Genomic DNA, 15,084 nt, shown 5'->3' on the forward strand with positions numbered 1-15,084 from the left:
AGCTTCCACTACCACCAATTAAGGCCTAATTACAAACAAATTATATATGTGTTTTGCTGTGGGCTTTAATTTAAAAAAATGGCTTTAATTAAAAGAGAAAACATGCTAATTAATTAAACAGCACACAAATCTACATTGAAAAGTATGCTTTGTCTATCAAGTAATTAATGAAATACAATAATCCAAATGAGATTCCCAGGCATTTGATAAAAGCTTAGTACCCATTTCAAAATCCATTTCAAAATTAATGGGCGAAAATTTAATGTGAGTCATCCAGAGATACAATAAAAGTTCATTCAGTGATAAATTGCTTATGCTGAAGGAAAAACGAACAAAGAGGAGAGTTTCCCTAAACTCTCTGCGAGGTGGCCTGGGGGGGCTCGCAAGGGAGACAGAGTCCGCCTCCGACTCTGATGCGGGGCGGGGAAAGTCAGAATCTGATAAAGCCCACTTTCCACAAAAGCGCCGCTCATTAATTTTTTGATTACAAACACGGGGCATGGCAGAGAGAAGGTGGCGAGAAGAAAAAAGGTGTTAAATAACATGAATATCATGAAACACTCTTAGTTCAGCTCTTTGTTTCAACTAAGCCACCATGTCTTCTCCGACAAAATGCTTCGCCACCTTTGTTTCACAGCATTTAAGCGAGGCTTTCCAAAGGGTAGATTTCAAGGACAGTGGGGCTTTTCCTTTCAGCAGCTGCCTCTATTGAAATACGAGCTGGAACATAATGAGGGATAATATAACCATCCTTGGGTTCAAACGCTAAAGAAGTCATAAATGGCTCGAGTTAATACATATTCATATAGTTAATTATTGTATATTAAGTTATCCAACTATTAAAAGGGAGCACTTTTTGAACAATTCAGACTTGCAGAGTTAATAAGGCTAAGAACAGGTTGTGATTTTAGGTCCTCGAGTCAAAGGTCATCCAGGGTACAGGAAGCCACTGGTCAAAAAAGTGTGTCACCCTTTACGACATACATTTTATCAAGCCAAAGGGATCATTCAGTCCAACACAACACAGGCACAGATAGTCCAATAATAATATGCACAGGTCAACATGATTGCGTTATGATTCTGTACTATAATTCACCATTGATTTACCATTTATTTCTGTGACAAACGACCGGGTAAGAAACAAAAAAGCTGTTATGCTCTTTCTATATGACAGAGGAACATCGGGTTTCTCAAAAATTAGAATTGAAATCGAGTTTTTTAAGTCTGAGTCTGCAGAGACCATGCAAAATTGCTCATGTAAGGTGTCGCTGTGCTGAAGCAATATAACAGTGAGCCAGACATATTAAACAAGTTCCTCTTCTTGCTTCAGACATTTAAACAGTATGTGTTGATTCCAAAAAACGTGCTCAGATGACAGATTTACAGTGCATGTAAACCAGAAGTGGACAGAAGTGGAGCATTGTACAAAAGTCACAGTGTGTTAACTTTATTGTCCTTCAGTGTGTTGCAACACTACAGTTACATGCAAAGCTTTCCAATAACTTGCCCTGGGTTATAAATAGCTTCTATTCTTTTAGAAACTGTCTGCTTTTGCTTTATTTACTGTGATGATAGAATGGCAACAAAATTGCCAGGTCCAAAAGTGCAGCAAAAGTTCAGGCAAACATGTTTATTCATAACACCTGTAAATATTACTGGGCTGGATATTAAAATTCAGGGTCAACAGTTGAACCTGAATGAGACCAGAACTGTATTACAGCCAGTGAATCAGGGATTGAATGAATAACTTTTACGTAACATAATCTGAATAAAGGTCCATTTAAAACTGCTGTGAGAAGGACTGCACTAGCGTGGTTGACACTTTGTACAGTTAGACAAGACAATGATCCTTATATTATAAAATTGTTTCAGAAGCTCCACACCAGTTATGTCTGCAGTATACAGTCCCTTTATAGTACCCCTTTGCACTATATGGACTGCAAAGAAAAAACTTTCTTTCAGAACATACTGTAGCCTATATGTTCCACTGTGTGCATGATGCCATTTGCACGTCTGTTTGTTTCCTGTTTGTTTAGGAGAGGCCAGCAGGCATGCAACTACCCTTTATTTTTCATAATCTTTAGCTCCTGGAAGTCATGGAATGGACTTGACACCCCCTATTGTGACAGCCTAAGAGAGTTTCTGTTTTGAAGTGGTAATGCCACCCTAATAGCTATGATGAGTGCTATGGGGAAACTGTAAGCTCTAACTTGGCGTGACAGTCTTTTGTGGTGAAATATACCCACTTACTATATATAAAGTACAGCTCCTGACTATTTCAAAAGACCTCAGTGGCTCTGTTTTACAAAGAGAAAAAAGAACGAAGGAGTAATTATTTGTTGTAAGGATGATGTTGTATGGCTTACTACAATAGATTACAAAGACAGTACTGTACAGTGGTAGAAGCAGGATACAGTGCTGAATAAAAAACACCAAATTATATGGTTCAAATTGACCTTCAAGAGAATTTGAGACACTGAATCATTTTATTTGATCCAACTTAAATTAGCGCTGTTCAAAATCAGTAAGAATTACCCAGATTATTTGAAACACTGACATTGCAGTTGAGTTATCAAACAATATAAAACTTCAAGAAGCCCTCATTGACCTGTAAACTTTGCTAGTATTGTAATGTAACTAATGTACTCAATTGCCATACAGGAGATCTATTAATTTCTCTTTTTCCGTCTTATGTCTCTTTCTCCATGTAGCCAACGCAACATCTCCTTCCTTTTAACATCGATGAACATGGCAATGGTAGAGGCTTCAAAACATTTCAGCAGTAGTTTAAATCATATTTATGTAATCTTATTCATTATATAGATATGAACGATACCTTATCAGAGGCAGGAATGGTCATGTGAGGAGTTCCACAAGGATCAATCTTTGGACCTTCATTTTTCCTTATACACAGTATGTAAATTATATCAAATCTGTAGATGACTGTCAGCGTTTTCTGTATGCTGACGATTTTGTGTTAAATGTGGGATTGCAATAGGGTTCAGTATTTAACAGCTGGTCATGTATTTACCTGTGTTTGAGAAAACTAAAGACCAGCATAAGTATAATAGTGCAGTGCTACTAGCAGCTGGTCCTACACATGATTGTTTTCGTTGATTTCGTTTCAGCTTTTTTGCAACAGCTGCATTTCTTCCACTGCGGTCCACACGGCTGCAGCCTCAACACAATACCCTCATTCAAATGAATGGGGGGAACTGCATTTTTTGCCACAATGCTGATTCTGTCTGAATGGGCCCTTATTTGTGCATTGTCTGAAACAGAATAAAACCAAACCAATGCATGACAAATCTTCCTATAGATCACACTACACACTGTGGATGACATGGGAAGCGCCACCGTGCTAGTACTGATGAGTTATCAGCTTTTTGCTCTGGCTCATTTACCAGGAATAGCTGCAAAATCAATCTGTCAAATATGGGCTGCTGGATGCTATAAAGCCTCCTGATGGGCTGTCAGCCGTTTATTCTATATGTGTCAGTCACTCTATGTTATGCCAATTACTGAATTAATTAGCCCATATGGAACTTGCAGTAGTGTAAAATAATGTGCAATAATCAAAGGATGGAGACTCAGTTTTTTTATTTGGAGGACATACACCTTTAAATATACTGACCTACTAGGACTACTCAGTGAAAATAAGCTTTGTACATTATTTTGTGTCTTCTAAAGCTTGTGAAAAGCAATCTAAACGTGCCTCGAAGTATCAACGGACATCTTCAAGAGAAAAAAACCCTATCTGCACAGTTTAAAGGAATACATTAGGGAGCTTTGTCTAAGCAATATAGACATAAATAATATTTTGTTACCTAAAAGGGGATGTGATTTCTTTGCACCATCATTGTGGGCGTTAATACTTTCACTTAAAACGGAGCATGTCTACATGAATTCATCTAAAACAAAGACTTACAGCCTCGGGAAATGTTTAAAAACCGTAATGAGAATAAAAAACCTCAACCTGCAATATCCAAGCAGCATGTCTCAGAAGTTTGACAGATGAAAGAAAACATATCTCTGAATTTGTAAGGAGCCTTCAAAACAGGTTTTTACCAAATTGTTTTAATGTTCAGATTAAAAGAAGAAAGTAGAGCAAATGGAAATCATTAATTGATTTGAAGGAGCTCAAAACAGCAGAAACAAACATTTCCGTCTCATAAAAGGGGGGATTCTGACAGCAGGCTCTCTATCTTCCTTCCATTTTTCTTTGCTTGGAGGAGATAAAGTGGGAAACCGTTAGATTGAGGATGAAAATATACTGAAACAATATCATCCAACATGTACCAGCGTTTTCTTTACAAAACAATGCCTAGAGGGACATACAGGCCTCTTTAGTTTCTCACAGCTGTCAGAATGCTTTTGCATTTTTTGCGAAGAAAACCTGTTTCCATTCTTCCGGTGTAAAGCCTGCCACAATCAAGTCTTGGTGTTATGACCGTAAACAAATTAAACATCTAAGCCATTCCATACCAAATGAGCCACTCAATTATAACCTTGAAATTGATTCTGGCCACAGCGGGGATTATTGATCCTCTAAATGTTTGTCACAGTACTCCTGTCAAAAGTGAGCAGGAGTGCTGTAAACAAACATGTCGGTCCTAATGCTATCTGCATTACAGGCTGCACTGTTTAATATAATCCTTACTAACTGATTCAGAATCCTTCAAACTTTTTAGCTTTAAGCTGCCCTTTCTCTGTATATTTTACAATATTTTCAGCACTACCTTTCTTTGTATTCAAAAGTGAACGATAAAGAACTTAACGTCACCTTGATTTGGGGGATTTCAAAACGGTCAATTGACTATACTCTCGTGAAATGAAGTCATCACTGCAAAACAATGAGTTGTGGCTGCCAGACTGCTGTCACGTCCCATCACGGTTCTGGCAAGACGCGAGACAGGTGCCAGGGAGGCGAGAACCTCGGCTCAGGCTAAAACCAATCCAGCAGCGCTCTAAGAAGCTTTCTGAAAGTACAGCGCAGGTGCCACTCACAAGAGCTTTCATTTACCTCCCCCCATATTTGACCATTCTGCTAGCTGTTAAGATGGGAATATGAAAGGGCTCTGATGCTGCACACTAATGTCTATTATGCACTGGAGATACCAGGGCTACGCATGTAATGCCAATTCAACGAATAGTTCAACTGATTTTTTTTTTTTTTTTTCATTTTTCAACACAGACCCTTGTTTTAGGAGCCTAATTATTCATTCAAGAGGGTTAATCCAGGAAAAGATTTTCTGAGAGTACAAAACGTTTTTATTAAAACGCTGCAGAGTATAATTTCACAAAAACTTACTGTTTACAAATGTGATATCATTTCTTGCTGAATATAATTTTTTGGGTGACACATCTAGTTTCAATTTTTTTGTCTATTTCTGATTCACTGATGCTGTGTTGTGATGTGGAAGGAGCCTGGATACTTAAGTAAATTCATTAATTTTTTACCATAGTCAATATAAGACCATCTATACATTTTGGATTGGGATGAAACCCTTCTGGTATAATCATCGGTACAAAATAGGGCTGGACAATATACCAATATTACATTGATATTGTGACATGAGACTATATACAGTATATTGTCTTAAATTTGAAATATCGCTTGTATCATATACTATGATATGACGTAAGTGTTGTCTTTTCCTGGTATTAAAGGCTGCGTAAGGCTCAATTGTTGTACTTTACATAACTTACCAGACCATTCTACTTGTTATAATACTTGCCTTTACCCACTTAGTCATTATGTCCACATTACTTTTGATTACTTATCAAAAATCTTATTGTGTTTATATTTTGTAAAAGTTCTAGTGGCTAGCTATTTCCTCTTGTTTCTATTCTTTGTGCATAACTAAGCTGACTGGCTGCTGGCTGAAACTTCATATTCAGTGTACAGACAAGACTGTGATATTAATCTTCTGATTTCAATTCTTTACTAGAAAGGGAATAAGCAGATTTCTTTCAACTATAGCGTAATGTTTTGTTCACTAATGCAACAATAAAGTCTCTGACACTCCTCTAAAACACTGGTGACAGACGCTTATGGGTATTGTATTTGTTACCCATGATACCCATAATAAGCTGCCAAAGCTGCCAAAATAGGATTTTGTGGAAACTGGGTTTCAATCATTAAAACTGATACAATAAGATCTAGGGCTGCACAATCAATCAAAATATTTGCTAAATCACAATAATGCCAAGTGCAATATCCAATTCGGAATTTTCTAATTAAGGTAACGTGACAAGACAGCACAGTACTGTAGCACTGCCGTGATGCTCTGGCCTGCAAATATGGATCTTGATGTTAAAACATTTTGTTTAGTGTTTTTTCAGTGAAAAGGAAAATTGTGAAGCTAAAATGATACATTCCAACTTATCAAATCGCAGTATGTGTCAGAAACAATTGTAATACATCATATCGTGCAGCCCTAATAGTTTCAGTACATTAAACGGGAGATTTCCTTGTTTCAGTGTTAAAAAGGGATATTATTAACAGATTTTTTTGAAAATTCCAATTCAGAGTGGGGGCAAATATTTCCTGAACCAGCAGACCCCCCTACAACTACACCTACACGACAATGTATCTGAGCCCACAGTGTTCAATGTGTTTGTGTTGCTACTATTACTGCATGAGATGAAAAAGCTTATGGGATGCTGTGAGCAACATGCATCATGAAACAAAGAAGTTTAACTTTGATGCTCAAAGTACGGCAATTGCCCCAGTGGAGAAGTCACACCGCAGCTGTATGTCTTTTTAACCACAATTATATGTGTGTGTGGGCTACATTTTATGCTAAATTAGTTTCAAACCACTTGATCCTTGATGCCTGCCAAGGCGGTTAGTTACAAAACTTCAGGCACTGCATTTAGGGACATGTACACTTCAAAGGTATGAAACTCTTACCTGGAGAATGATTTAACAGTTGGCTTGAAAGCAATGTACCCTTCATTAAAAAGCAGAGCCAAAAGTCCTTTAGACACTGCAGCACTTCAAAACTAAGGGGAGGGCTTTCCATTAACTCAATGGAAAAGGGCTGCAGGACTGAATGGTGGGTGTCTGCGTGTGTTTTTGTTCCTCTATGTCTTTGCAGCAGAAATGGCCACGGATCCATTAGCTTGATTTGTCACAGCAGGAGCACCCCAAAGATCTCTTATCAGCACAACGTACCTCTCGAGTGGCGAGTCTGTCGCTCATCTCCTCCGCCTTTGCAATGTCCCCTTCAGCTATGGCCCTCTCTATGCTCTTTTCTAGGCCGGACTGCAGAAGAGGGGGGAAAAAAATTCAGATTTTTTTTTTCTCGAAATAGGGGTAGGGAGGAGAAAAAAAAAATCAAAGAGTAACTTCAAAAGTCCCCAGGGCCTTATTTTTAATATGATTGCCATTACTACAAATATGTAGATTTCCCTTCACAAATGAAAACCTTTTTGATTGGATATTAGTGGGGAAATCTTAGAAATGCTACAGGAGATTACCAAACATAAATGTGACTCTTTAATTACACATTTCCATTACAGGCCTAAGCAGAGGGGGTGCAGAGAAGCCCCCGGTCACTGATGGCAAGGCAGTTCTGCTGTGATGAGCCTATCTGAGGGAGTTGAGCACCAGATTTCTGCAGCCCCCAAAATTTCATCATGCTAAAAAATACACTACAAAGACGCTGTAATCATTATGATGTATTGTTCGAGGGCCTTGATTCAGTAGTAAAAGTACAGGGACAATAGCATCAGGTTTAAAAAGACAGAATTAGTATAACAATTTTCTCTAGTTGCTTTCTCTTGATTTAGCTTTTTATAGTTTATTATTCTTCACATAAACTGAAGCTGACACCGATACAACCTGTCTTGTGATCTCAATTATCATCATCTATTGTATCTAACAAACAAAACTCAAACTGACAGACCATCATCCTTTGTGCCATGAAATGTGTTTTTAAGGTCACTGAAGAAATGCTGAAGAATTAATCACTTATGCCATGACAGCTTTTTCCTGAAATGACTGTGTGAGAGACTTGGCAGAAGTAGAAAAAATATGATATATTAATTACAAGGAATTGCATTTGTGGGAAGAAGGAGAGCCTCATTATGTTGATGTGACAAGTTCTGTTTCATTCAGCTTGTTAATCATTTCCTTTATCCTTTCATAGTTGCCCTATTCAAAATGAGGCTAAAATCAGCAAAAACTCAATTTTATGCTGCTCAGAGATAAATTAAGCACAAAATACTCCAAAATAATCATTAAAAGGATTTCAAATTGAAATGAGAATGGCTCCCATTCACTGGGTCAGCTATAATGTTCATCAAGCTTGCAAATATTTTGCTTCATTGGCAATTTGCAAGCCTTTGCAGAAAATGTTCATTCATCTTTAAGTGCAGAAGTGTATCCCAATGAAAGAAAGTTAAGTTATAATTCCTTCAATGACGAATTCTTCAGCAGCACTACATGAACAATTAGCTAGCGGCAATCACAGAGGCTGTATCAGGTACTCTAACCCTCTCTTCTTTTGTCAAGCAAAATTTAGATTTTCATTAGGTTTCTTGCAGAGGAAACACCTACATTCGACTTTAATCTCAGCTGCACAAGAAAGGAGAGCCATCCTAATCTTATCACTGAACGTACCCAAACATAATCCTTAATATTCATGTTAGTGTCAGGTTGAGTTTCCATAAGGATTCTTCTAATCCAAAATGTCATATCACATAAAACAATGAGAGGATACAGTGGCACAGAAACACAAAGGATGGGAAGGTGTTACTAACAGCTACGACTGACATAGTATTAAACCTCAGCAGATAAGTTGGAAGGCAGAAGTCTTTGTTACCTTTGGAGGGGGTTTGGAACATGCAGGGGGATGAAATCGATCATTTACACCAAAATACTGCTTGAGCTCATCCCAGTGCTTCTCCCGCTCCTCCTGACGCTCTCTGCTGACAGAGAAAATGTGTGTTAACGTTCATTTCATGTAGACAGCATGGTGATAAGGCAAACTATCACTGACCACCCAAGAAATGGACCCATTTACTAGATTAAATCGGATCCATATGTAATGTTTTTCATGATACATGGATAATGTGGGTGCTCGCAAAGGTATAATGGTGGCTCATTCTGCCTCATCACACATTCCTCAGCACAAGAAAACTAAATGATGCTACACTGGTTGATGATTAGAACTATAAACGATCTCTTTTTCCTGCATGTTTACTACAGAAAACATAAACTACCATTTTCTTTAACCATACCATTGGCTGATGTTTAACCTTACCGTGAGCCATTTGATACTAGTTGTAATGAATATGATATGAGGATCAGCTTACAGTCTTGTAATCCGTTTGTGTCGGACAGTCGATTACAGCGATAGTCATCAACTGCATTCATTTTTAGTTAAAGAATGTCATCTTTGAATGAAAGTGTCATTGTCTTTCATGTTAATTTTACAGTCTCCCACTGTAATCTACTTTACAGTACAGTGTTACTGTAATAATACATTCACTAAATCATAGTATAGTATTTTCTTGATTTTTTTGTTTGCCAATGCATACATTTTTTTCTACAGCTTTCTGACGGTAAATGTAGTTTACAGTTTCATACTGATATAAAACCATGTACTGGAACACAGTGTGTTGTAGTTACAGTATAGTTTGGGAGGAATTACACATTTTGTTGTATAAACTTATTTCTCTGGCTGGATATAATAATTTTGTACCTTTTCTCTGTAGGTTCTTCACTTCCTGTTCCTGTCAGATGACACAAGACACAGTTAATAGACTGTAGGATACTTTGACACAAATTCAATCACAAATACAACAGATGTGCCTATAGGGTGATCGATTAAATACAGTAGAGGGCGGCCTAGAGGTCTAATATAAGTAAGAGTGAGCAAAATACAAACTCACGGAAGCATTCATTGTGGCTCAACACCAACATACAGTATCAAGCATGACATTTTTTTTCACTGTATCATGACAGACACCTTTCTTGTGTCGTCTTCTCTTTCTCTGTCTGGGGACCTTCATCATCTTCATTTCGTCATTCTTCTTCCGTAGGTCCTGAAATTTCTGAAACACACACAAACTGAATTCACAACTGCACTACAGCTTTTCATCATGACTCACAAAGTCATAGTCCAAAACATGTCACTAATCACATTTTGTTAGCTCAGGTTCAGGCAGGGCTGGGGATTTTACACAAATTGTAAATGTCAATGTTTAAGAACTAGCTTGTACCCCAGACAACAACACCAAAGATACTCTACAACTAGTTTGTGTTTCACAATGAATGCTATGCGCAGCTAACTGCATACCATATCAACATACTTGCCACATTTCTTGGGATATACCAGGCATACTGCATGTCGGGGAATTACTATCTGAATCACTGGCATCGTGAGTCGACTGTGCTTCCACCACTGAGCCTGTGTTTTCTCCCGCAGAGCTCAACTTTGCAGCAGAGACCCAACACTTCTCACCCTCCCTCCCCTTCTCCTCAACATCATCCTCCTGCTCATCCTCTTCGTCATCAGGACTGAGGTCGTCTTCGGTTAAACCTTTCGGCAGGAGTCCGCTGTACATTTCGCGTCAGTGGTATACAGTCATATTACGCGGTTATTTGTCATTCTGCTGCACAAAAAAGAGTAGAAATCGGAAAATTACAGATTCCGACAGCAGTTGGAGCAGCGAGTCCTCATTTCCGCGTAAACATGGTGACGTTTACTGTAAAAAGCATTGATTGGCTAATAGCTAGTACCCGTTGAGCACACGATCCAATCAGAACTGTACTCACAGAGGCTGTGCAGTGTAACACAAAGCCCTCATTGGCTCAGTAATGTTTACCGTTTTAGGGTTCAGTTAGAGCTTTTTGGCTAGCTGAGCTGTTCTATCGTGTAACTTACCTGTTAAAATGATATTTGGAGCTCAGAATAGACGTGTAACAAACACGTAAGAACTTTAAACAGGTCTAAACTAGACTTAACATTGAACTAAATTCAAGAGCAAGCTGGTGTGGAGCATTTCTAATTGAGGTGAGCCAGGTTACTGACAGGTCCGTGAATTACCAGGAATCATTCAAATGTTAACCTATATTTGTGTCATGTTCTCGGCGAGATAAGGTTCCTTCTATGACCAATGGTTCGCAATTTGCTCAAAGTGCTCTGGGCATTACATTATTATTAGAATGATTAGCATGCAAATCTTGTATAGCCCCTGGCACTGGCACAGGCACATCTACCCTTAAATTGCTCTTTCACACTCATTCACATTAGGCTTTCTTTTGGTTGCATCTTATTGCAAAGCCAATAATCTACATAAATTATAGCCTGGATTTTGTGGGCCATATAAATGCAGAATAAAGAGTGAGACCTATAACGCTAATGTATATAAAGGTCAATAGCCAGGCTCAGGTATGCCGGACATTGTATATGGAAAGAAAAACGTTTTTTGGAAGAAAAAACATCTCAGATAAACCAGCAGTGTTGTATAGAACTGGCTGGTAATTTTCTGAAATTATTCGATACTGGTTTAATCATAATACGCGATATTGGTGCCAAGCAACTACTTTTTTGATAACTTCAAATTTTTTGATGACTGACTATTCTTTTCATTTCACAGAGGCCTTAGCCTTAATAGAATACAATCTAAAATTGACAATGTATTGATTTAAGAAAGAACACAATGCTGAAACAACCTCCCAACACCACGATTAATCCATGGACCAAAGTTTTATCAAGTGAAAACATAATTCTTCCAGCTTCTCATATATGGGAGTTTGCGGCTTTCTCTGCTTTCACTGTAAATGAAAAATAAACGTAATTCATTTAGCAGTGCAGTGTGAAGGATTTAGTGGCGGCTAGTGGTGATGTTGCTGATTGCAACCAAATGAACACCCCCTGCCTCGTCCATATCTACTATGGATGCAGAAACACGGAAGGACGTATCTCGAGCCAGTTTTAGTTTTGTCCACTCTAGGCTACTGTAGCAACATGGCAGACTCTGAAGGGGACTCTCTCTACATATGACGGGCTAACTCTAAGGCAAACACCCCCCCCCAAAAGATTCTTAGTGATTGTACACCAATGAAAACCTGAATTCTGAATATTATATTAAATTTCTGCCTCTAAAACTGGAATTTAAAATTGAATTTTGTCGTGTTTTGGACTGTAGGTTTGCCAAGATATTTGAAGACAGGAACATTTTGGGAACTTCCAATTGGTGTATTTCATAATTTATTGTTGTTATTATTTGTTATTTTTGTATCAACTGTTAATCGAATACTTTTAGAGATAATTGACAAATTAATCTGTAGTGAGAGTAATATTAAGTAGCATTCCTAAAATCATAAACTAGACCACTGACTAAGCGTTGGATTCAAGGTTTAGATACATTTTACACATTATCGTTGCTAACAGGAAAGTATTGAGGTTTTACACCGAGGTTTGTATCATGGCCCGAATGTAAAATAAATAAACCTGGAGGCCTTTCACTCTCCTTGACCTTCCTGTACCCTATGATTAGAGATTTACACAGTTCAGCTTTGCAAAATGCAGTGCATATTAAACTGGGCTGTGAGGCTTATGCTATATTGAATGTCATCTCGAACATGTAAAATCTCTATCTCATCCTCTAAAATATGCAACCATTAACTGGTATCACTCACTCAGCATTATCGTGACTTTAATTACTTGTGTGACAAGTTGATGAGCATGGCAGCGTCTGAAGGTAAATGAGAGTCACAGAGTCCTGTTAATACTAAACAATTTTGGCATTACAGGTCTGAATCATTTCCTTATTGATTACTAGACTTTGTGTGCTATTTCACACTTGAATTAATGTCTCACTCAGCTTTCCCACAATCCATCTCTGTCTCTCTCCCTCGCTCTCTCTCTCCCTGTGTCTCTCTCCCTGGCATGTGCTCCAGTTCATTATTTCAGTCATTTCTTGGTAATTTGGAGTTGGCTGTTTAAAACTTAGAGCCTCTTATTAAGTTTTGGCCATGGTGGATAAGAGGCAGGACTGTAAGAGCACAGAGATAAACTAATCATCTTAAAACCCTAATTATTAGTATCTTACTGTGACAGACTGTTTTTGCGAGCCAGCCAAATTGAGCCTCAAATGAGGAAAGGCATATCTGTGGAAGTGGTAATAATTTTAAGTCATCTCGATCTGGCTTGGTGTGGCAGAATTCATTAGTGCAGATTAGCACTGTGTGTACAAAGTAAATGAGATATCTAATAGCAAACGTGGAGGTCCGGGGATGCTTAATTTCCTCCCCAATATGAGGGATGATGTTAAGAGGTGATTATATATATTTTAACACTGTGACTTCTGCTTCTGCTTCTTTTCTAAGCGCTTACACTAAACAGTGTCACTAAACAGTCGACCTCTCACCGCCCTCTGGATTCCAGCTGCAAAAAGGTGACGAGAATGAACCCCAAATCAGATTAAACTCTGTTACTCTGATGCAGACGCAAGCTGATTTTTTTTTTTTTTTTGGGTGAGGACATGGAGGAAGTTAATTATGTGTGTAAGGAGAAGGTTGGGGGAAAATAATAAGATTACAAAGAATAATTTGCTGATATAATTACACCAAAATTGGGTACACACAATTGTAAAATACATGTATTGCTTGACCTGGGTTAGCCAGTGAAATAAATCCTCCTTCTATAGCCTTTGTTAATTTGTTTTTATCATCTCCAAGTGGTGTTTGTGCAGGCAGTTCAATTTGCATGTGTAATTCCACTGTGCAAATTGACAACAAGTAGATAATTCGAGGAAATAGGCTGGTTGCAGGCCCCTGCTATCTTCCCAAGCCTATTCATTTTGAGGAACCGCTGAGGCATGAAACTCATACATCAACTATTTCCTGACAACGCTTAGGCTTATTGTCCCCTAAAATGTCATTACAGCCATTATTTATGAAGCTAATTCATTTATTAAACCATATTTACTCTGACAGAATTTGTCACATTCTATCCATATCCCGAGCGTTGCTTTTGAACAATGTCTCTCAATGAGTATGTGTGAACACGTACAGCCTCGCAAAGTTTTGAATCAAACCTATTTGTCGCTCATAATGGTTTGAATATTGCGAAAAAATACCAGTAGTTCTCCACTTTATTGACTTTATTCATGGAAAACTTTTCATGGCAAAATTCTACACCTTGTGTCACATATGTCTGCTGAAAATAGTGGGAATAACCTGCATCCTTTTCTTGTATTTTTGTCCTAACAGAGCAGAGTTAATCAGATGGATTGCAGCTATTTTAGTGGCACTGATAAATCCCCCCTCTGACAGCCTCCTTCCCAAATGAGTGTGTATTAGTCTCTTTTAATGCATTGCAGTCAGAGATCTGAAGCTAAAGAGTTCTTGCGTCGAGCCTCCTGGCCTGTTGCTGCTGACTTATGGATCTGTCAGTTTAGCGCAGCACACTTCTTGACAGTGTGGATAATTTGCAATTGTGAGTGATGAAGTAACACATAGGGGGGGTCATACATTTTAATGTTACATGTTCGCTCTGGATTATTCCGTCATACCATTCTCCTGCATCTCTGTCTTTGGACTTACCTGTCACCCAAAAGCACTTATCACAGCAGTGGCAAAGAGTTGTGTTTGAACTGTTTTACAATATTGATTTGGAGGCATGACATTTTAATTAATACTGGGTGTTAGCTGTCATATAGGAAGCCAGCCTCATTGGTTAGAATATGAGACAGGCGAGGTGGGGGCAGCGAAGATAAGACTAAAGCACTTACTGTGAAAAGGCTGTAAAAAGGGATCAATGTGTAGGGAGAGAGACAGTCATGGGCTGAATTTAAGGTGGAAAAAACAGTAATATCTGTGCTCACTGTATTTCTGTCAAGGTCTATTCTCTGCCCGATAACACAAATCACTGAGACACAGCATGCCTTCTGTCTTCCACAGGTTGCAGAGTACATGGTGTTATTGGGAGTCCATGTTGCCAGCATGCTGAGAGACATCCAGGGGGGAAATTAGGTAACTTTGTAGCACTCCATTGAACAGCAATAAGCTTTTAGGGCTTAGCGAGCATAAACACATTAAACTGATGAGATTCATCAGCACTC

General features: G+C 38.4%; 2 protein-coding genes across 4 annotated transcripts in view; one reads left to right on the forward strand and one right to left on the reverse strand.

Annotated features, from left to right (window-relative positions):
• fam204a (family with sequence similarity 204 member A) overlaps window positions 1-10,718 on the reverse strand; it is a 28,984-nt gene extending 18,266 nt beyond the window's left edge. Inside the window, exons 1-5 of one of the 2 annotated variants that reach the window (XM_030441812.1) lie at window positions 10,324-10,718; window positions 9,981-10,065; window positions 9,714-9,744; window positions 8,832-8,934; window positions 7,181-7,270 (exon numbers count right to left, since the gene is read on the reverse strand). In XM_030441812.1, coding sequence (XP_030297672.1) covers window positions 7,181-7,270; window positions 8,832-8,934; window positions 9,714-9,744; window positions 9,981-10,065; window positions 10,324-10,578 — 564 coding nt within the window. In that variant the 5' untranslated portion in view covers window positions 10,579-10,718. Of the gene's footprint in view, window positions 1-7,180; window positions 7,271-8,831; window positions 8,938-9,713; window positions 9,745-9,980; window positions 10,066-10,323 lie in introns of both variants that reach the window. The other variant, XM_030441811.1, reaches the window with a different exon arrangement.
• A 106-nt stretch (window positions 10,719-10,824) lies between these two features.
• pik3ap1 (phosphoinositide-3-kinase adaptor protein 1) overlaps window positions 10,825-15,084 on the forward strand; it is a 37,479-nt gene continuing 33,219 nt past the window's right edge. For both annotated transcript variants that reach the window (XM_030441735.1, XM_030441736.1), the window contains exons 1-2: window positions 10,825-11,027; window positions 14,924-14,995. The gene's annotated coding sequence lies outside the window, so the exon portion shown is untranslated. The remainder of the gene's footprint in view (window positions 11,028-14,923; window positions 14,996-15,084) is intronic.

This window comes from Sparus aurata, chromosome 15 (assembly GCF_900880675.1).
Source record: "Sparus aurata chromosome 15, fSpaAur1.1, whole genome shotgun sequence".
In the NCBI taxonomy this organism is placed as follows: Eukaryota; Metazoa; Chordata; class Actinopteri; order Spariformes; family Sparidae; genus Sparus; species Sparus aurata.